At 42.2% G+C, this 23,479-nt stretch overlaps 1 protein-coding gene across 1 annotated transcript; it reads left to right on the top strand.

Annotated features, from left to right (window-relative positions):
- Nucleotides 1-482: 482 nt before the first annotated feature.
- Nucleotides 483-13,376, top strand: LOC115345250. The gene is made up of 2 exons (XM_041125040.1): nt 483-587; nt 12,039-13,376. The coding sequence occupies exon 2, from the start codon at nt 12,057-12,059 to the stop codon at nt 13,374-13,376; it is 1,320 nt and encodes a 439-aa protein (XP_040980974.1). The 5' UTR covers nt 483-587; nt 12,039-12,056.
- Nucleotides 13,377-23,479: the final 10,103 nt, after the last annotated feature.

Below are 23,479 nucleotides of genomic sequence, written 5' to 3' on the forward strand. Positions count from 1 at the left end.
TCGGTGTTGCACCTCTCCAATCCTTTGACTGCTGGTTGCTGTAACTCTCTCTGTTCTTTCAGTCAGTCTTCCTTGGTGTCTCTTTTTGCCTTTCTCACCACTGCCAGCTCTGCACACTCTCTGTCTGTAACCTCTTTTATCAACAAAAATTCTGTGGCCTTCTTCCACTCCCCTTCCGTTTAAAAATATGCAGCTGAACTGTTGGTTTTGTCTCTGTTTTTAAAAGCATAGCTGATGATTTCATTGTACTAAAAAAAGCCCCTCTACTAGTGAAATTCTGGCCTGGTTTTAGTAGATAGCAAACTTGCTCTTGATTTAAAATTGTCAACTTAGCTTGTTTTGTTACCTTCAAGTTTTTTGATTCTGTGGAAGTACAGCCCAACCTCAACACCTTTCATATCATAACTGCGCTTTCCACTGATAGCAAAACCTTTGGTATCTTGCATGTTTTCACCTATACTACAGTACTTTTTTTCTGTGCAGTGAATGAATGATTTGAAAAAGATGGAATGAACTTCTTCATCCTGTGACAGTGCTGACAAGAACTGCCACTTTGTCAGCCTCCTTACCTGAATCTGTCACTTCAGGTATGTTGAATCCTAAGCTCTGTGTATGTTGCGAGTGCATGTTCACAGTCCTGTTTTAATTGCTTAATACTTCTGTATGTTCCCTGCTGTTCTTCATACTGAGAACCTGTTGTAGCAGTATCCATTTAGTTACATGTGCTGTTTACAAATAGGACAAATCTTGCAGCACAAAGTCAGTTATAGATGTGTGTATATTCAACAATTCCTGTTTTTCATTAATATCTGGGACTCTTCAGGCTATTGAGTGGAACATCCCTGAGAAACAATTTTCAGTGTTAAAGTGATTCAGAAGGATCACCTTACTTGTAGGAATTTTTGTTCTTTCTTTTAAAATCACCAGCATAATTCAGTTTGCTATTTTGCTCTATAAAGCTTACTGTAGCCATCAATCATTTATGAATTGCTGTGCATTTTGTATAGTAACTCGACAGTAATAACTGTAGTTGGGGAAAAGGAAAACAAAGCAAACCATCAGCAGTTGCAGTTCATGAAATCCCCTATCAGATTAGAGGCTACCTGAGAAGATGCTTATATTGCTGCAAGTGTTATTTGCTCATATAAAGGTAGTTTTTGTTGGATGTGCAGTTTTTCTGTAGAGAACTTACTGCACCTTTTATAAGGTGAGCGGTACCCTGATTTCTGTGTAAATTATCTGTATAATCTCTTGTACTTCAGCAAGTTCTGACACTTGGGTAAAAGTGAGAAAGTACTGGTAGGCTCTGACCCGATATAAATGGCAAGGCCTCAAACTTAATTTCATGGGTTCAAGCAATGCAGTTAGTCCTAAACTCAGTTACATTTTGAAATCTAATAGTAGGATGTTGTAGGTTTTATGCTAGATGTGTTACTGGTGCTGGAGCACAGAGTACATTTATATTTAGGGGATTTTAGGATTCCTCTTTATTACCATCTGAAATTAGAATACAATGGTTCAGTGAAAGACAATTCCACAATTTGTGGAGAGTGTGCTGACGCAGTTAGGGATACTCTTTCAATCACCAAATGTTTGGTCACAGCATAGCTATTTTAGGAAGTGTGCAGAAAAGGTGGTGGGTGGCATAGTGCACTGTACTGATTAGACACAGGAAGAGCGACAGGTTTGATGATTCTCCTGCTGGTGGCTGACCAGCTGTTGAATTTTCATAGGAGTATTCATTCCAAAGCTGAATTTTAACCCTGGCCTAGAGACTTCAAGATGCTTAGCTTGACACACTGAGTAACCATCCCTGTTACAGGGGCTGTTTGGAACATGTCAAACACAAACACCTTTTTACAGGACCTGGGCTTTCTGCTTAATCAGTTTGTGAGAGCTGGTGCCTGTGTTCTCTGCTTACTATATAGTCTAGCCCTGTAACTTTGAAAGCCACCAAGTAAGTTCTTGTACTGATGAATACAAGAAAATAGTTTGAGCTATTGATTTTTCTTTTAGTTCTGGCTTTGAAATGCTTAAACAAGGGACAATAAAGATAATAGGAAAGATACAACCCCCCTTGATTGTGAAAGCATTGGCTATGGAATTCAGTACTGCTGTGAATAGATGCATTTGTTTTGACTAACCTGTTTTTTAGACCAAACTTTGAAGACTAGCATATGTGTTTAGCAACAATCTGGCAAGTTGAGTATGTTGGAGAGAGGGGACCATACTAGACGGCTGCTGGTCTCTTCAGCTTGTTAGAAGCTGCCTAATTAGGCAATGATTCATATTGCCATTAGCATTACATGGTAGGTCTCAAAATGTATTTGAGAGTTCTTGAGGGTGCAGTTTCTGCAGCAACTGTGTGGCAATCTTAAACCACATTTAAGGGTGTACCACTTAGTTTCTCGCTCTTGGAGCGTATAGTATGATGCATCTTAGTAGAACTGATATTTACTGTGTAGGTGAAGACACTTCCCTAATCATTCTAAGATAAGTGAGGAAAAATGAGCTTTCTGAATTAAAGTAATCATCACAGGAGAAAGAAGGCATGGGATGTTTTGTTGGCAATATTGGGTTTTTTATCAACTTTTGTTATTGGGTTAATTTTAGGTGACAGCTGTTTAGAGTTTTTAAATAGACTCAAATTGAGGTATATCAATTTGAAATCAAGCAATGTCAATGCATTTGCAGTAGAGTTACCTTGAAATGTCATGCTATTGTAGTTGCAAATTGACAGTTAATAGAGGAACAGCAGTCCTTGGAGAGGCAGGAGTTGGATTCAGAGAAGTGGGATGTATTAGAAAGTGTAATTCATGCCCCTGTCCTGGTCTTAGCCATGGTGTGCTGAGTCCGAATCTCCACCCCAGAAATGAATGGTAATATAATAGGAAGGATTCCTGCCTCATCACAAAAAGTAGAGCTCATATATTGCCTTGTCTTTAAAAGTCAGGAAATCATCTAGGTTTCTTGTTAGTCTGGAAGGAGAAAATGCAGCTTTTCACCCCAAATCTAGAAATGTACACATTTATTACTTCCAGATGTCACTTCTTCATCAGCATCCTGTTCCCAGTTTGAGGCTTGTCATCCTAAACTGACCTGTCTTTCTACAGACCACTTAAGCTGCCATTGAATTGATGGAGAAAACTCCTTTATGGCCCTTCTGGCTGTGCTACGTGTACAAGTGACATTTGACAGCTGCTAACAGGAGATGAGTCTGAAATTTGGGATAAGGCTATTATCTGCATAGTACTGTTGCCAGTTTCTGACTCTGTGGCCTTTTAACAGAGCAGTACCTCAGGAGCCTCTTTGTCCCTGTGGAAGTACCTCTTAATTAAATATAGGTCACAGCACAGTGACCACACTGGTGTGGAGCTGCTTAGTTGCAGCTGTATCTAGGCAGACAGTTTAACCTCTTCTCAACCCCCAAAATGGCTTTAATGTGTTTTTAATCCAACTGTGAGACTCTGCCTTGCTGAAAGCCTGAGTTTTGACCCTCCAGGAGTGTGAGGGCCAGAGTTCAAGCTAGAGTGCTGGTGTCTGTAAGCACGTAGATGTAAAGGAACCAAACAGAAGTTTTGGTCAGGGTGTATCATTTAGCATCCTGCATGCACATGGAAGTTGGCCTGGGATGCTGAACTGTATAACAGATCATTTAATAGCCTGCTGCAATCTACTGCATGATTACAGATGCAGTTTTAGTGCATTGGGAAACAAAGAGCAAGCTGGAGAGCTGTAAGATAAATTCATCCATATAACCATTCATGTTCTATGCAAGAAATAGTATCCGAACTGAGCTCCATAACACATAGGAGTCTATTTTTAAGCCTGACTTGGCATCATGAAATGCTCTAGTGAATGAACAAATGCTGATGGACTGCCATCACTGTTGTATAGAAATAAGTGTAATTAGGGAGAAACAAATAAATAATAAAAAAGCCTAACTGCATTTAGCAGTTCCTTTATTGTCAGCAGTAGGATGTATACTCCCCTAACAGATTTAGAAGCTGCATTGGTAGGTGGCGATTTGTATTGCTGCCAACATCGTTCACTTATGAGGATGATCTTGATAGGTGTTTGCAATTGTTCTCCGGAGACAGTTTCTGTAACAATTATGAGACTATTCCAGTTGTATTAAATGAGTCAGTTATGTGCAATATAATTATTAATATGTTACCAGATCTTAGACATTAGATTTTTATGTTGTCTGCTATGCCCCATTGTATTAAATGTCCATGCTGTTGTATATGTTTTCCCATGGTGTCTCCTATCCAACACACAGTTGGAAGGCAATAGCTTCTTTACCAGATTGAGACCTACTCTTTGTGGGGTTAGACTTGTGAACAAAGGGCATCTTCTGACAGTGATGTTCCTTACAAGTGCTGCTGACTGCTGAACAGTAGGCTGCAGCCTTGGAGAAAGGGGGGGTCCCTGCACTGCTAAGTTTTCTTGGAAAAGTTTAGGAGTAAAATAGGCAGGCTTAATTTTCTGTAAAACTGCATACTCTGGCCTGAGACATGCAGACTGTATTTCTGCTCTGTTTCTATTGCAGGCCATGGAGTGGGGAAAGACTGGAGCTTATTCTTCAGACTGCTGCATTTGGAAGCTGATGGGTGTCATCTGACAGTCTCTTGGTACCTGACTTGCCATGCCTGGTCAATAAACTTGCTGATTTTTGGAAGAGAATTGGGGGGGGAGGTTTACAGCAACTGCATAATCTTTTGTGTCTAACTACAGGCTGGGTTTTCCCCTTAGCAATATGTTGTCCTTCTGTCCATTGCATAATGTGGTACTTAATGGACGATAGCAGGTATGCATATTGTTGCTCATAAATGGCATTAATGATGTCATTTGCCTGTACTGGATCATTTCTCTAGTGACTTGAGCTACCTCCTCCTAGCAGGTGTATATTGTAACTGGACTGATCCTGTTCTGTTTTGTTACATGAGTAACTGCCTTCTGGGAAACTGTGTAAATACTAGAATTGTCTGTTAAAAGCTGAAGAATATGATGTGAGTTTAAAATAAATACTTTATATTTCCAAACCATCAGTGAAGTTCCTTAATGCATCAAGCCCTCTACTACTGAAACTTGGTTATAGGCACTTAGATATTGTACAGTTTTTGCAGCTTTAATGTAAATGCAGTTGTATGAAAGCTGTGGTTAGATTCAGTGTTGTGAAAACAATGCAGGACCCAAAGAAACCTGAACCCTGTAGCTGGCACTCTAGCCCGAGTGTTTTCAACCTCAGTCATCCAATTACAACAAAGTCATTTTTTTCTGTAATGCTGTAACTAGACCCAAGGAGTCACATTGGATAATGGATGGGGGGAAAAAAAAAAAAGACCACTCTAAAAGCTGAGCTAATGTAGCTCTCCTGCAATTACTGTGGCCTCTTTGCAGTGACTGAACAACAAGTCCTTGTGATAATAACTGTAATAAGGTGAAAAGCGGTCTTGCTCTCTAATTGAGATTGTCAAACTGACACTTTTGACATTCTAGCTTGAAAAGGAAAAGATGTTTGCAACATGGATTCTTCAAAGCTTTTTTGAACCATATGCTCTGAAGTTTCATTTCTGTTGAAAGCAGTTTCTTTTTTAAAAATACCTTCTTTCACTTAGTGTGCTGTTAGATTGTCTCATAACTGTTTCATCTATTTGTTAACCCTGTTTATGCTTAGTCCAGGACACACTTCTTAGGTGGGGTGTGCTTCAAGGTTTCTGGAGAAAAACATCTTTTTCAGCTGCAATTGTCATTGGTCTAAAGAGATAGTTATGTCTGCTTTCAGTACTGCTTGTTCGTCCAGTCAGTCTATGATTCCAGGCTTTGTTAGTTCTTGTAACAGGTGTGAGCTAGCTTGGCTTACCTATATGCAAAACATCTGGAGACTTTATTGAATAGAGTTATTAGAGAGGGGTGAGAACAGGGTCTGATATGAGCTACATGAGACACAAAATGCAGAATCTTGTTGTCTATTAAAGTGTGAACAGAGCTCAAGTGCTAAGTTCATGCTGGGCAGACATGTTAGCAATGGGGCTTGATTTGCACTGAAGCCTTTGGTCTCTTTCTCTCTCTATTGAAAGCTCTGGAATATTGATTGTGATCACTGAAGTCCGTATACATGGATGTACTTGAAGGAAGAGGTTGAGTGAGGAAGTGTGGGAACTGGGAGCTGATTCCCTGCTGGTACATCCTCCTCATAATGCCCATGGGCAACCTGGTTGACTGCCCTGGCAAGGAATTTGGCTGTGCTTCCCTGGCAGGTTACCAGGCCCTGCTCCGGGATATGGAATCCATCTGTATCTCAATGTGCTGTTGGAGCAGATCTGCTTACAGGTGACAGGACGCTTGAATTGTGGAAGCTCTGGCCAGTTGGCAGAGCAGAAGCAAAAGGCTGTTCAGCCAGCACCCTGTGGCCAGCTGTGGGGCACTGTGATTTTTGCCACTGATGTCTGAGCGCTGTGGGCCTGTTGTGAGTGCTCTGACACAGCAATGCATCCCCTCATAGCTTGTCTGTTGAGTCAGTTAAGCTTTTGCAAGACAAGTGCTGTAGGCTCCACCAGACAGGGGAAGTGTGTGTATCCTTCTCCAATGCTGTAAAGGCAAAAGCATGCTTAAAGACTAAGGAAATGTAAAGTGAGACTTCTCTTGTTTATTTTACTATTTTAACATGTCAAGACTCAAACCCAAGTTACGACATTTAAATACAGTCACAAGCATATAGATGTAAAAATCTTTTAAAATGGTGTTTAACTGGTATCTTGCATGTGCAACAAGAGGGAATAGTGTGAGGAGAAACTGAATGGAAATAATGTTCAGGGATCTGTGGAGAAGTAGTGGGCCGAGCTTTGGGCAGGGGGTTTGTAACTTGTCTGGATGCGTGCTAAAACAAGTGTGTAATACTTAACTGTTTTGCTTTGTGTTTAACTTGCAGCAGATGATGTGGTGGAGTTCTAGTTGATAGGCATGGTGTATATTCCTGTGCCACCTGGTAGTAAAACAAAGGGTAAATGTAGTGCCTGCTGAAATACTGCTGTAATTAACCACCTGTCAGAATACATTGTCAAAGCATGTTGTTAAAGCAATTTTGATGTGTTGGAGTGAGTTCTCATACTGTTACTTACCCCACAAAGGCAAAGCCCATGTTCCACTTCAAAATATTTGCACCATGCAGTCTTGTGTAATAGAACATTAACTTTTATACAAAGTAAATTATCTCCACGATTAAATTGTGGATCCTCGGTACTGCAGTTGTAAGTCTCTGGGCACAAAAGTAAAGATTTCCCTGATGATCATCTGGATGCTTCAGATGTCCCATGGGGAATTTGTGCACCACTTCCCTTACAAGTCTATGAAATGGCTTGCTGAGATGATGTGAGCTTGATGCTCTTTTCCCCCATCTTTCCCTCTCTGGATCAGCATCTTGTTGAGCGTCACAATAAAAATGACTGGACCAGCTGTTTTGCCCTTTCACCTTTCCCAAAGGAACCAGACAGCTGCCTTTTTGGAAGTGGCTCAAGTATGTGGATGCTCCTGAGGTTCTGTTTACCTGTGGGTGAGAAATAATTCTTCATGTAGGTGCCAGCAGCTGCTTTGCTTCAGCTGAGACCTCTCTCATTTTAAATGCACTTAAGATATTTTTATAGTTGATTTAATGTCTAGGCCTGTTGCTGCTGTGATACTGAATGTGTGAGGAACAAATAAAGTATAAGGAAGATTTGTGCTGTTCTCTGCAAAATCAACTGTCTGTAAAACTGCTGTATTGGTCACTGCACTAAGCAGTCTCCTGTGTAAACCCGACACTACATTAAATTCAAAGAAGTTGTGAAGCTGAGCTTATGATGGAGGCCAAAGAGAGGACTCTAGAACTCTGGGATGCTGAAGGGTGGCACAGAGAAATGTGAAAATGAGTGACGGCACCCTTGGCACTGGCTCCCTGCCTGAGGAAGAGAACGATCAAGCTGTGCTGCAAGACTAAAGACAGCACTCGGAAGCAGTCCAGCGGGACCAGAGTGAGAGCCTTGAACCTGAATCTTGAAGTAGGAGCATAAAACTTGGCAGACTGTCATTAAAAGTAACGTGTGTCCTGTGTGCTGTAGAAATAAGTGGTTGGAGGACATGTATGTATGTAAAATGCCATGGATTTCAGTGATGAACAAGGAAACAAAATGGTTGTAATAAAACTGTAACATACCTACCTTGATTCTCCCCTAGGACAGCATTGTATCTTTGCCTGCTTGCAATTGTAGAATGGGATCATTTCAAAGTTACTAAATAATGTAACCATGTTTATATATAAATATGCTAGGGTGTTTTTGTCATATATACAGTGTATATGTCCTGTGGATACTTCTGTTCACAAACTGAATTCATTTGCCATCCATTCCAGGTGGTTTATGACTTCAGTGCTTTGGCTGCTGGCCCTACTCTTGCTGTTAGTGAGCTGAGGTTTCATTTTCTTTGACTGTTAAGTGTTACTTAGCTTCCCCATCTACCACTTTTGCATGTGTGCCTGTGATGGTTATATTCTAGTCTCTTCTGGATAAGTCCAAGCTGTAGTGTTTCTCCTTGAAGGCAAGGAAGTCTATTTGTGTAAAAATGCAATGTCCCTTTCCTGAAGGAGAGGGTTTTCTCCAATTCTGTAATAGAAGACCTTTCTCATGTGGTTTATTTATACACTGTAATTGCATCATTGTTCAATTTTAACTGCACCTCTAATATTAAAACAATACTATGCAACAGTGTTTTGTTTCCCTTTTCTGTTTACTTAAATATGCTCACTTGTATATACATCAAACATGCAGCCTGCACCGTAGCTGGTGAGTGTCATGTGGGGCAAGATGCAAGTCATGAGTGACATGTATGGTGTGGCCAGGGGTTTTATTTGGCAAGGAGGTTGATATTACCCCCGCTAAAAATCCGGAAGGTGGAGGGAGCTCATGCAGGGGACCAGGCTTAAAAGAGGCAACTGTTGGTTCTCTCCAGGCCTAATGCAAAGGTTTGCTATTTATCCAACTCTGAATGAATGCCTTTTTTTTCCCTGACTGGGCCTGATGAGGCAGGTTTCACTGAATTTGGCCCAAACTAGTCATATTCATACTTACAGGAGGTAAAAGTCGTGAGAAAATTAATGAAAGCAGACTAAAGGACTTATAGGCCGAGAAAACTGTTGAAACAGCTGGAACCTGTCAAAAAATCTCACCAAAAAATATTTATATCTTGTTTCATATTTACTTCCCATTGGAAAAGATCATTTACCTATCGTGCCCTTCCCTTGTTAATGAACAACCATAAATAAAAAGCCAGCTTTCATGTCTATTATTTTAGCAACTATTTAGCATTAATGGAATGTATCTGCTCAGTTTTAGTACTATGGTATCAACATGCTGACTCCACCTGCACTAGCGCTGTGCTTATTACCAGCACTGTTTTGTACCCTGCGCTGGCTTTGGCAGGGAGAATGCCGGCTCCTTCAGAAACATCCATGTCATGCTGTGGAGGTGGAAAAAAAGTACATTATGAGAGGAGACAGAATTTCTGCCCAGCCGGAAGAAACCCTCGATGGTTTAAGGCAAACTTGTAAAAAAACAGAGGCTGCCCTGAGAGACGAGAGGAGAAGAAAGAATGAACCCAGCACTTTGCAGAGCCTGGTCAGGTTCACTCTTGGGGTGTGATGTTCTTCACTAAGCAAAAGAACTATGAAAATGCATAAAAGTATGTGAGGAAGAGTTACATAAAAGCCTCGAGGGTGCCCTCTCCTCACTTAGTAAGGACATGTAATTCAGGTAAGGTCTCCAAGGACATGACTAACACTGAAGACACAGATTTGGTCTTTTTTTCTTGGCAGGCAATAGATGTTAACAGACAACAGAGGAGAAAGTCCATGTGGACGGAAAATGCAGCCGTAACCCTGATTTCAAACTTTCTGAGCACTGAGGTGAAAAGAAGCCCTCAAACGATTTACACTTCTCTGCAGTCACAACTAGGGAAGTCACAAAATGCAGGGGCCTATTTAGGAAATACAAACATCCAGAAGGAAAACCTTATTTATTCTTCCTGCATCAGCTGCTGGGTCTTGAGTATAACAAGGGCTGTCACTACTCTTCCATTTGTTACTCAAGAGTCGGCCTTTCCATTTCATATATGCATCATCCTTGTACTAATATTTCAGAGCCTACTAATGATGTGAGTGAGGCAGGTGCCACAGGCGTCAGGAGACCAGCTTAGAGGATGTCCAACCCCATTTCCACTGTAGTGAAGCCAGCAACACTTTGGAATTCTCTCCCTCTGCAGATGGCAGATGGAGCCAAGGAAAATCCCAAACTGGCCGACACAGCCTGCTCCTTGAAAACCACTCTCTGGTGTATGCCTCTGCCTGTCTTGCTTTACGACAGCGTGTTGTTACAGTATATTGCTAGTGATCGCTCGTTTGCAATAAACAGAAGCTGCGTTTTATTTTTACTTTACCCTCTGATAAAAAGCAACACGAAATGGCCAATAAAACACCTCCAGCTGTAAAATAAAGGATGTAACCGTAACAGCTGTTCCCAGAAGGGAATGAGAATGGGAGGGAACTAAGGATTTGAGGAATTCATGTTCAAGGGGCTGGGGGAAGTGATTTTGTGTGACCCCTCAGTACTATTTAAGTTGAGCTTGAGGTCTAAGAGGTACTTGGGAGGTTTTTGTTGTGGTCTGTTGCTTTTGTCATAGGCTGGTAAGTAACCATTTTAATCTAAGATCTTTAATCCTGTTCTCTAGTTTTCAGTAAGTTAATTACAGCATCTGCTGTTAGAACAAATGTATTGGGGAAATGTGTAGATTTCAAGAGGCTGGGATCATCCTGTGGGATTTTTAACTCACTTTGTGTCCTAAAATGATAGTATGTGGGGTTTTTTTTCAGATGCTGGAAGTGTTATTCACAACTGAAGGTCCTTCTAATGAAAGTAGACTTGTTGGTTTAATTTGCAATTAAGTATTCAGGGGCGTACTTAGGTGTTGAGAGGGCTCCATGGTCTACTTTCTCTTGTCTTTTTTCTTTTTTTTAAAGAAAGTGGAAACATAGAAATAGAAACTTGGAAGAAACCATGTGAGTATTGGGAATGCTGGTTCTTAAGCGAAGTGTTCTGTTGTAATTCAATAGGAAGGCAGAAAATAAGCTTGAACGTCAGAAATATTTTGGTGCTTAAGGGCACTTTGCTTAACTTAATGCCTTGAGCTTTTTATGTTTCTAACAGTTCTTGTAAATATGATGCTGTGCTTCTGGTGGAGAGGCTGGATGCCAGCTTTTAAGGTGGAAAACATGGTGCTCCAAAATACTTGGGCCTTGGTGCATGACACAATTAATGGATTATGGTGTGGCTGTGTTGTCTTGATTACCCCATAGTCTGAAACTGACTTTTTCTGTACTGACCCTGGAAAGAAAACAAGCCAATGTAGCTTCAACTAGAAGAAAATATTTTTTCTCTGTGGCTAACAACTGCAGGCAGTTGATGTCTTTTATCCTAAATAACAAAGACTGTTTGCTTGGTTGGTTTTGTTGTTATTTTATAGGGACTCTAGCTGAAAGTGTAAACTCAATTCCCCCTTCAAGTTGAAGGAGTTGCCCTTGTAAACATGCTGCACCTGAACTATGTTACTTAACAGGATTAACACCAGCTGCTCCTTGGTGTCGAGTGCTACCTTGCCAATTAATAAACATGCCTGGGTGACTGATGCAAATCCTCGATTAGTGTGGAGTTCAGAACTCTGAACTGCCTTAGCGCTGTAAATCTCTTGCCATTAAACTGGTAAGATGGTACAGTGGTGCTATTGTCACTTCTACCTTAATGTCTTCCTACCCAAGGTGGTAGGAAGATGTTCTTTGGTGTATGAAACTCGGTTCAGCTTCTGATGTAAAGGGTGGCCTGCCCTTTCATGCAGGACCCTGCAGTCTGTCTGCGAGTGTACAGACCTCTGCAGGAACTAAGCCAACAAACCCTTGGTGTACAAGGAAAAACTGTTGTGAAGCAGTTGTGATACACAGTTGTTCTTTCTTGCAGGTTCTGTTGAGTGACAACATGGGGAGTGATTTCAGCAAGCAGATCTGCTGTGTGATTTGTTGGATATGTAAGAAACAAAAGGTGGAGCAAGCAAATGAAGAGACCAGTGAGACCAAGCCGATTTTGCAGACCTCGGGGGAAACATCGATATGCATTTATACGCAGCCTTCCTCTCCAACCCTGGAAGTCTCTAAACAAGGCTCTGAAGAGGTGCAGTCACCGAGCCAGGACCAGTGGCCATCAGCTGATGCTGCGGAGGTGAACACAGAGACCTGCCCTGCTGCACATCCCATGGGGATGACTGAGAGATGGGAGGCAGCCTGGGACTCCATGGACTTCTTGGTGGCCCCTGCAGATGGGGAGACCAAAGGAGAAGTTAAAGTCTTAACCCAGGTGGACAACCAGCAAGAAAGACAGAAAGTGGGTAATGCAGAAGAGAAAATAAAACCTGTTCCTCATGCTTCTGAGGCCCAGCCTGTTACATGCACAGCTCAGGATGCTAAGCTTGTTGCAGACAAAGAGCAGCCTGATGAACAGGCGGAGGCCTGTGTTCCATGTGCTGGAATAACTCTCCAAGAAAGAAATATTCTCAACTTCATAGAAATCATAAGTGAAACTGCAGCTGGCCAAGACTGTGAGATCAAGCCTCCTGCAGAGACTGGAGAGAGTCTCATAGGAAGGAACTTGCCACTGTGTGCTGTGCAGATGGCAGAGGAGACTGAGACCTACCTTTCTGCTGAGGCTGTGGAGGAAACAGACAGGGCTAAGTTTGCTGAAATAAGTCCTCGATCTGCTAAGAGTACTGAGCTTACATGTCCAGTAGATACAGCATCTCTGCTGACTGTGCAGGCTCCGCAGAAGGCTAGGGAGAGAGTGGAACCTTCGGAAGTCGTAGCAAATGGTATGGCTGAGATGTACTTTACTTCTGCAATGCCTCGGGAGTCCCTGTATCCAGAAGGGGAATCTCTAGAGCCAGCAAACCAGCTGCTTGACTTCTCAGAGCAAGAGACCCGGTCTAGTATGCCAATTGCACAGGAGATGGAGAGCCTATGCTGTGCAGAGCCTGAGCAACTGTGCGAGGTTTTACGCCAGCCAAGCGATGGTGTCCTAGGTGAACTGGAAGACGAGGAGAGCAAGGAATGCGATGCAGAAACTGCAGCAAGTGAGGCAGAGCCACAGCACAGGATCGTGCAACAAACAACAGAGCTTCCAGAAGAACCACCAGTTTGTGTTCAGATACCTGTAAAGCAAGAAGCTGAGTTTGTAAATGTGGCACCCTCACTGGCCAAAGTGCTTGGGAGTAGTGGAGAAATAGAGGCTGAAAACGTTGAAGCTTGAGAGACCTGAGAATGAAATGGCTTGGTGTCAAATATCAGGTTCAGTGGCAAGGATGATGTACCTGCCTTTAGGAATTTCAGCTACAGGAAGCAACTAACTCAAGCTGTTGAACTCGGGATTTTGCAAAATGTGTCCTGGACTTCAGAGAGCAGTCTTGCTAAACAGATATGTGAAGTACGCAGTAGACCTGTCCAGATATTATCCTGAATTATAGTTTAGTCATAGTTCTGTTTCTTACTATTTTCAGTAGCTATTTTTTCAGGAGATCATGCCTTACTAGGAGAAAACTGATTCACTTAAACTGTGATTTCACTGAGGTAATGTTGGGCACTGCATTCTCCCAGTGTGGTATGGTGATGTGAGGTTTCATCTCTTAGTCTTAAGAGTCTGGGAACGGAATAAACAAATGCTTCTCTAATCTAGGACAGTCAGATATTGTCTATGAGGCTAACAGCTGCTTCCCTTGCTACCTCAAAATAATCAAATGTTTGAACTCCTCCCTGCATACTTCTCTTGTACAACTGATAGTGCCTGGTTTATTGTCAATATTGAACAAATATTTTCACAGGAATGTGATGAAATACTAATTCTGGTTAGTTCTTTGTATCTCTTGTAATAGTGCAAGCATTTATGTAATCTGTACTGCTTATGCAGAAGTTAAAAAAAAAATGTAGTCTTCATCAGAATGCATAAGTCGGTGTATTGCAGCTTAAATCTACTGACTTTTAATGTTCCTAACTTTATACTACCAATAAAATATTTTAAGATCATGGCAAAAACCCATACTGAATATGTTTTAATTGTTGAGCATTAATGAGAGCAGAGAATATGACAAACTACTCTGTGCTCTTCTCTATACACTTCAAAGGAGAAATGGTGACTGACTTCTTTTTAAAAGCCCTTCTAACAAACTCTGTGACTGTATGGAATAAAGTGCCCAGATGCGCATGTGGGAGGGCAGTAGGATGGCACTCTAGAGTTCTTTTAAGCATTATAGTGTGCTTGAGGAACAGGACTTGAAAGGATGCTGGGGGGGGGGGAACCTACAAGCCAAAGTATCATGCTGGTGACTCCTCATTTGTTTTGCTTGCACAGAGCTGAAAGCTGAGGAGGTGAGAGTTAAGTGTCAAGTGATGTTGGGGATGAAACTTAATGCTTTGAGGAAACTGCTTTGGTAAAGGGATAGGTGCGTGTTTTTTTTTTTTTTTTAAATACTTCCATCCTTCCAACTGCACTTAGGGTGGCAAAGTATTTGTCCTGGTTTCAGCTGGCTAGAGTTAACTTTCTTCCTAGTAGCTGGTATAGTGTTGTGTTTTGGATTCAGTGTGAGAACAATGTTGATAGCACACTGATGTCTTGGTTGTCGCTAAGGAGTGCTTATCCTAAGTTAAGGATTTTTCAGTTTCCCATGCTCTGCCAGCGAGCAGGTGTACAAGAAGCTGGGAGGGAGCATGGCCAGGACAGCTGACCCGAACTAGCCAAAGGGATATTCCATGCCATAGAATGTCATGGTTAGTATATAAACTGGGGGGGAGTTGGCTGGGAGGGGCAGATCACTGCTTGGGCATTGGTCAGCAGGTGGTGAGCAATTACATTGTGCTTCACTTACCTTCTCTTGGGTCTAATTTCTCTCTCTTTGTTATATTCCTTTTCATTGCAATTATTATTGTTGTTACATTTGTATTATTATTATATTTTATTTTAGTTATTAAACTGTTCTTATCTCAACCCATGGGTTTTACTTTTTTCCCTGATTCTCTCCCTCAGCCTGCTGGAAGGGGGGGAAGAGTGAGCGAGCAGCTGTGTGGTGCTTAGTTGCTGGCTGGGGTTAAACCACGACACCATCCTATATGTAAGACTTGCCAAACAAATCTTCCCTCACTTAGGAGCCCATAAACTGCAAAGAAAGAGGTGCCTGTAATACTTTCTGTTCCTTAAAAGGCTTCCCCGAGCTAGTAAACTGTATTTGTTGCTCAGGTGGGCCATCTCTACAGTGATGTTAAACAATGGGCTTCTTGGGCCTAAAAGGAGGAGGGAAGCTATTAAATAAACATGCTTATGCAAAGCTTACTGCAGACTCATCTTTTTAAACTTGCTTAATTGATTTGTTCTGCCAAAAGTCACGCAGTCCTTGCTGTTCACGCTTGTGTCTAAGGGCTGCCTAGCAGGGAACTGGGCAAGTTAACTGCTATTCTTTTCCCCACCCTCCCCCAGTAACAAAACTTTACTTCAGGCAGGCGAGAGGCTTGAGTAAGAAACCCTAAGAGAAATCAGACTCAATCACATTTATGCCTGCCTATGGGCTAGTAAGTTAATTCTGTTAAGCAGGGTTTTAAGAAGTAGTTGTGCTACAAAAAATGTTTCTTAACTGACTGAAGTCTCAGGCGTGGGGTTCCTTAGCCTGGAAACAAGGGGAAGGCAGAAACTCTACAGTAAAGTTCGTGTTATGTACCACCTGGAAAAGTTAAGTGTTGGCATCCCAACCATGCTGTAGAGCTCTGTGTTGGAAAGCCCTTCTCGTTCTTTGAAGAGGAAATTTTTCAAATGTAGCCTGTCGTTCTCTTGTAATGTCAGCTGTGTGATGAATGAGAGAAGCCCCTGGGCAGATCATCCAATATATCTAGATGCCACACTAAATGTACTGAGAGGCCCTGCCACATGCACTGGAAGGAGGAGACAGTTCTAGTAAGAGGGAGCAGCTTGAACTCCGTGCAATAAAAAAACCCCCAAACACAAAGACTGATGTTCTGAACTGACTGCAGCATGCTCCTTATAAGCAATGATGCCATCTAAAAGGCTTTGTAATGGTCCTGTTGTATGGCATTCAATCACGCAACACAATTCTGAGCTGACATCTGAGCCAAGCTCTTTGTAAGGTCTATGATTTTTTTTTTTTTATTTGTCAAAAAATGAAGTGTGTGTTTTTTTAGAACAGCCCTTTTAAATATATCAAAGTAGCAAAGATCAGAAAAGGCTTTTGGAACAAATACTAAACCTAGTCAAGAGAGAAGATGTGATTGCTCTGACAGTAAGATTTTCCTTCCTCCGCTTCTGTGTATTATGTTGCCATCTTCTGTAGTGTCTCATGTGCAAGACATCTTCTGGATTTTTTCAAATGGGTGTAAGTTGGACTTTGCTATTAGAACATCTCCATTTTTCTCAATGATACGAGGGTAAGTGTCGTGGTTTAACCCCAACCAGCAACTAAGCACCACGCAGCCGCTCGCTCACTCCGCCCCCCCCCAGTGGGATGGGGGAGAAAATTGGGAAAAGAAGTAAAACTCGTGGGTTGAGATAAGAATGGTTTAATAGAACAGAAAAGAAGAAACTAATAATGATAATGATAACACTAATAAAATGACAACAGTAATAATAAAAGGATTGGAATGTACAAATGATGCGCAGTGCAATTGCTCACCAACCACCCATCAACGCCCAGTTAGTCCCCGAGCGGCAATTCCCCCCGTCCCCACTCCCCCCAGTTCCTATACTAGATGTGACATCACATGGTATGGAATACCCTGTTGACCACTTTGGGTCAGCTGTCCTGGCTGTGTCCCGTCCCAGCTTCTTGTGTCCCTCCAGCTTTCTCGCTGGCTGGGCTTAAGAAGCTGAAAAATCCTTGACTTTAGACTAAACACTACTTAGCAACAACTGAAAACATCAGTGTTACCAACATTCTTCTCACACTAGGAAGACAATTAACTCTATCCCAGCTGAAACCAGGACAGTAAGAAATTTTATACCTTGAATCTCAGAAATATTCCAACCACCTAGTGATGAGCTGATGACTAAGCATCTTCCCACTGAAATACATACCTACAACATTTCCAGTAGTAATTTTCTTCTCACTTATAATCAACAAATTAACTCAAAAGGTCTTGTAACATTTTCAAAACAAAGGTATACACTTTTAATGTAGGTAGGGTCTCAAAAATCTCCCGTCAATTTTTAACTGATTTACTGGTTTCTTTCATGCTGTGCCTTTTACGATTCAGCTGTGTCTCTTAACAGATAGCAAATTGGCTTCTGCTCATTTGGAAATACACTTGCAGAACTTCATGCGATGCAATGAATAACATTCACCCGTGCAGAAGCAAGTGGTGAGCTGTGGATGCATCATTTCCTTCCAGTTACATTGTTCTGCAAAGCACCAATGTCCCTAAAGGCACCAGAGTTTTTCAGCCACTGATCTGTGACAGTCTCTACATATTGCCATCTGTGTGTCTCAAACGTCAAAATAATGGATTAACTTCAGAGAAGTGGCCAATCTTCAAAGAAAGCATGAACTGCTTATGTATTTCAGTTCCACTGAAGCCCAATAGGAAGTATACAAAACAGGCTTCTGAAAAGCTGTCGTAAAAAAACCCCAGACATTAAGTGAAACCCTTATGGCCAGTGTAAATATGCAGTCGGTGTAGCCACCGAGATACGGAGGCCTGCTTATTATCGTGCAGAACAGATGTTGGACCACATTGAAAGGCAAGACGTGGATGTTGTCATGTTATGGTCCCAGAACTGGCTGCATGCGTGGAATTACCTCGCCAAAACCTCCTTCTGTGTTTTCTGCATTAAGGGAATCATAGTAGCTAGGCAAAGTATAGCATGCTGAACCAGATTTGGCATCGAAAAATGTCAGTTTGAGGTTTTTTTATGTAAAAAAAAAGAAGCCTGGAATCCAGCTATTTGTTGATCTTTTTGGGTTTCGTTCAGATCCATTGCTGTTGGCAGTGGATATTTAGGATCTGCCTTTACGCTTGTGTCTCTGGGATTAGTTTATTTTTAATGGATATTTGCTTTTGTGTTTTGCCCATGTGACCTATTTAACGTTACAACTCACTTCCAGTCAGTAAACATAACCAGGGCGATACAGTAATGTTAACGCCAACAGAGGGTGATCAGCTGTGGCTGGAAACATTAAAATAATCTGCAACCACTGTAAAATAGCTAATTGCACGACTCAACCGGTTGAAGACAGCACAGAAGTGGAAAGGGGGATAATTTTTCACCCCTAACTGCTCAATATAAAATAATACCGGAGACTACAATTCCAGTAACATCATTTGTACATTAAAGGACTATTCATACATAGCCTGCAGTACGGCTGTTATTCTGCTGCTTGGCATCGCAAGTTATAAATAGTGGTCAGTTTTCCTTGTCCATGACTGCACCGTATCAATCTTTAGCTTTATTTTAAGTAGTCAATGCCAATTATCGAATGACCACAATTAAGCTAGTCATGTATCAACTGCACTTAGGAACCACACAGCTGTTTCCAGTGGCTATGAAATGGCTGGGAAAAATAGAAAATACAGTGTAAGGGAACTTCACAATCTGCTGGAACTAACGTTGAGAGCCAAAGGGGGAAGAGATTGCATGTGACCACCTCCTCCTATTTAACACCAGACCAGGGGCTTTGCCTTACAGGTGTTGGGTGTTCAGTGGGGATTGCGGAGCTGTGCTGGTAAGCAGGGGATGTGGGCCAGGGAAGATAGTGGTGTGGTTTTGTGCAGTTTATGAGCCTATCAGCTGGTCTGCTGTTTGATTTTTATGGTGTGGGTTCTTTGTTTTAATTCATGCACACTTTCAGAGTCTGGGTCTCTCTGAATACAAGTAATTTTGTTGGTGTTAACTTGCGTAAGTGTTTAAGGGAGACCTTGCTACTCAGTTATCGAGACTTAGTTTTGTGCCGGGAGATGTTCTTTTATTTTCTGATTTAGTTTGTGACTCTTGCAGTCTTCTCTTAATGGTCTTATTAAGGAATAAACCATGCTGTGTCTTGTGAATTTTAAATTCACGTGTAATTTTTTTTTCTGCCTGCCTTGCTTCTCTTCCCTCCTGCCCCGTCTATTGCCAGTAGTCTAAACACTTCCTTGACTGGAGTGCCTAGAGTCTAACAAACTTGGCAGCTTTGCTCTACAAGTCTGTAGTATAATAGAATCCTATTGGCACTGCAGCCATCCTGCTGAAAGATAGCAAATGGCAGTGTCTGCTTGGCTTCTAAAAGCTGTGGTTGTTTTCCAGAGTGGTCTGGTTTGATTGACAGGTAGTCTCTTTTTTTCCTCTTCCTTATTTCTTAAAAGCTCTCTGTGCCTCCCCCTGCTTCATGTGCAATTCTACCTGTGTTTAGCTCACTTCTGTGACTTCTGACAAAGCTCTACAGCTGCTACTATGTGAGAACTGGACGGCTAACTCCCCCAAATGGATACAGGCTAATAAATATCCATGTCTTGCAGGTCTGAAGCCACTTCTTTGTTAAGAGACAGAGCTCCCTACTCATATTCAGGCAGCGTGCAACTTGTAGCAGGGTGGCAGCCCCTCCAGAAGAAGGCAGTTAGCTGAATTGCTCCTTTCGTCTCTGGCAATGGGAGGTGTTTTTGGCAAGAACAAGAAGCTCTGTGTGTTTCCTAAGACAGTCGTTCTTTATAAGGCCAAAGGAAAAAAGACATCGGGGACCGCACGTATGTTCCATGATGCATCAACATGGACTGGGGAGAACCATTTTCATTCGGCACGTATAGGAAGGACTCCAAAAGCCCCTGAACCTTCTGTTGCAGAATTGGCATTGGACACTCCTGAAAGTGAATCTCCTGCCCAGGCTAAACGGGAGACAGGAGAACAGGCTGCATCTCTACGTGCACCACATACTGAGGCCCTGCTCTCTGTGACTGCTAGAGATGCACAAGATGTTGAGGCGTCACAGGACCCTGAAGCCAAACCTAGCGCAGAGGTGATGCAGCACCAGAAACTCAGTGAAGAGACAAAACGAGAAGCCCAGTCTGCCAGGAGAAGCCCACACGAGAGTAGTAAGACTGAAGGTGTTCTGCATCCTACTGGCGGCCGTATACCCAACGAGCAACTCCGCTGTGAGGATCATGAAGTGACACCTCTTACACAGACTACAGTAAAGGCTGAAGTGCATGTGTCTGCAGATGTCCACGGTGGACCTGGCAAGGTTCAGTCTGCTATAGTGGAGACCGAGCTGCTGACTGGTGCAGAGCACGAGGCTGGAGTTGTGCGTGTTTCAGAGGACACTTGTGTTGGAAAGACTCATCGGGAAGTGCCTGTGCAGAAGGCAGCTGACTCCCCAGCTGCTTTGTGTACCACGGAGGAGTCGGAGCTGCCTTTGAAGACTACAGAGACAAGAGAGAGCATCACAAATGTGCAGAGCTCTGCAGAAGAGCAGGTAGCAGAGAAAGTATGCTGTGCTGCTAAAGCCCCACCTGATCTCCAGTTGGAACAAGGTATGGAGGTTCCTATTACTGAAGACATGGAAGAAAATGCTTTTGAACCAGAGCAAGCTGAAGAACTGGCTGAGGACTGTGATGATGGGCAAACATCAGAAGAGATCGCATGCTGCCTGGCAGAAACCCAGGCTGCTCTGCAGGATAAGGAGAAGGTCAAAGCTAGCAATGGGGGGAAAACCAGAGGAGCACTGAAAGAGAACATGAAATCTGGTGCAACAATCATTGAGCAGACTGAGGGTTTGTCTGCAGCCAAGTGATGAATCTGCTGCCTTGATCCTGCAAGGACTAAGATGCCAATGGGTGCTTGTACTCTAAAGGCCCCAGAAAGCAGGGTGTTGGTAAACCCTGCTTTGAAAAATTATATTAAACTTAAAGCTGGTATACTGTCTTCTGCAAGTGGCACTAACTTCTGTCTCTCCTGGGGGAGGGGGTATGGACATGAGCTAAGTATATCTCAGTATGAAAAGTATATTTATGTAGATTACTTCCTTTTTTTTTTTCCCTCCACGTGCACATATACCCTGGCTAGGGCTATGCACTTCATAATTATCTCCCTATGTGTGACCGCACAGGGTTAAGTCTTCTCTGACAAACAAATCAGATTAATTACGCTTGTCTGTACACCCCACTCTGACTGTCACTACTATTTGAAACTGTGTTGAAATGCTCTGTGAACAGGGGAGTCTGTATTGCAATTGGAATCAATAAATGGCCATATTTTAGCACTTGTTACTAAGAAATGTTGTTTTATTAATGGCCACCTGCTTTATGGTTTGTGCTTGTTGAATGGAGGTGAGGTAGCTCAGACAGGAGGCCTGTGGAAGTAGCTGCCTCCAGACTGTTACCAACTAGAAAAAACTTCTGGTGGTCACTTCGCTGAAAGTAATAAATATATTTCATGCCACTACCTATACAATGCTGGTCTCTAATTATACTAAACCCTAAACAGAGGGGAGTCTTCCTGTCAGACCTGACTAGTTGAGCAACTGTCACTGAATTTACAAATGATGTGGTGCTGAAGGGAACCAGGAAAGTAATACAGCCTAATTCCCTTCCCTCTATTTCAACCAGAGAAGGGGTTTACACCAAATTATTCTGCTAGAGCTCATGGAGATTTAAAAGCGAAATAATTACTTCTACTAGACAGCTGGAAAACTACAATGTGAAGTAGAGTAAGATCCTCCTGAAGGAAACCATTTTCAGCTCTTGTGTTCTTGCATTCTTCCTATACTATACAGTGTTCACAGGAGGAAAAAAATAATAGGTGAAGGTGAGTCAGGATACAAGGATTTTGATAGCTATGCATCTATTTAAAGGATGATTGGTTTTACTGTCTTCATGTGTTTAATCACATCAGGAAGATGGCTTACCCTTAAAAAGACTTCCTTTGGTTCAAAGGACCAGGCTGCCATGCTGCGAGCCTATCGACTTAAGCCAGACTTCCTTAATGTATTTTCTCTTATGACCAAATCTGAATGGAGACCCTGCTCATAGAAATGTCTCTTCCCTCATCACTTAAATAACACGGAGCATGTTCCGTCCCCTTGGCTGTTACTCAAAATCCCGAAGGCACCTACCTCAGCTGATGATGTTGACAAGCTGCCTGGGTTTGGTTGCCTCTAACGAAGCTGCTGCTGCTGTTATTCTGGAAGAATATCTATGCCCTCCTTACACAGAATTTAGATTTAACAATTAGTGGGCAGGCAGGCTCCTCCTTACCAATGCCAGGAGAGCTAAGGAGGCCTGAGGAAATCACAGAAAAAGAAACAACGCTAGCAAAGAGCAACAAAAGCTTCTGTGCATCATTCTGCCTCTATCTTAGATATTCAGATCAGCAACTATAATTAAGTGCCAAGTATTTTCAAAAGGTTGGCATTATCATCTGTTCTCTGTTTTGCAGTTGCTGGGAAAACCAATGGATGTTTGACAATGTGGCAGAAAGAATAAAGCAAGCAGTGAAATATTCAAGAAGGGAATCACAGCTTAAGTGGAGAGAAAGGGACACACATTCTTCTTACGCTGGGAAATTGCTAAATGCCAGAAAGGAAGAAATTATGAGGGATAGATTAAGGCAAAAAGTAGATGGAAGTTCATTCGCATATATTCATGGCAAAGGATCATGGAAGTGATGGCAATCAGTCACCCGGTTTGGGCAGGCATTTCAGAAAACTTGGAGGAAATCTCTCTCTGATTTTAGCAGAAGTATATTTTTGCATTCTCACATTAAAGAATCATATTTTCAAAATAAGCTTGTCTTTTTATTTTATGCCTGTGATTTAGTAAATGCTTGCATCTCACTACTCATCAGGAAACCATGTTAAGAGTGATTCAGTAACGCTTATTCCCCCTGTGACTGGTGGTAGTACATAGCTCGGACTGAAGGTATCGGTCTAATCTGGAGTCACAATAAATGTACAAGTGTAATTACATGACGCTGTTGCTGACACTGAAACAAATGGGTGACAGGGATCAATTTTCACCCCAAATGGTATCATGCAGAATAATGCTGCAGGCTATAGTTTCACAAACATTATCCCTAAATACAAGCCTAGTTCAGACTGACTGCTGTACAGCTGTTAATCTGTCGGTCGACATCATGTGCTGTTTGTTAGGTGATCACCAATTTGCATGAACAAATGCGGCACTGTGTTGCACTTCAGTTTTACTTGAATTTTAGTATTTAAATCAAATTAGCAAATCTGGGAGACGAACCTACAATCTGAATCGCGGATATTCTGCTCATGCTCTGAAAAAGGAGTATTTCTTCCCTCCTCCTTTCTCAGAAAAATCCTGGCAGGAGGGAATAATCTTCCACCAGAAGTAACACCGCAGGAATTTGGGGACAGAAGTTCGTGC

Source organism: Aquila chrysaetos, chromosome 8 (assembly GCF_900496995.4).
Source record: "Aquila chrysaetos chrysaetos chromosome 8, bAquChr1.4, whole genome shotgun sequence".
NCBI classification, from domain to species: Eukaryota; Metazoa; Chordata; class Aves; order Accipitriformes; family Accipitridae; genus Aquila; species Aquila chrysaetos.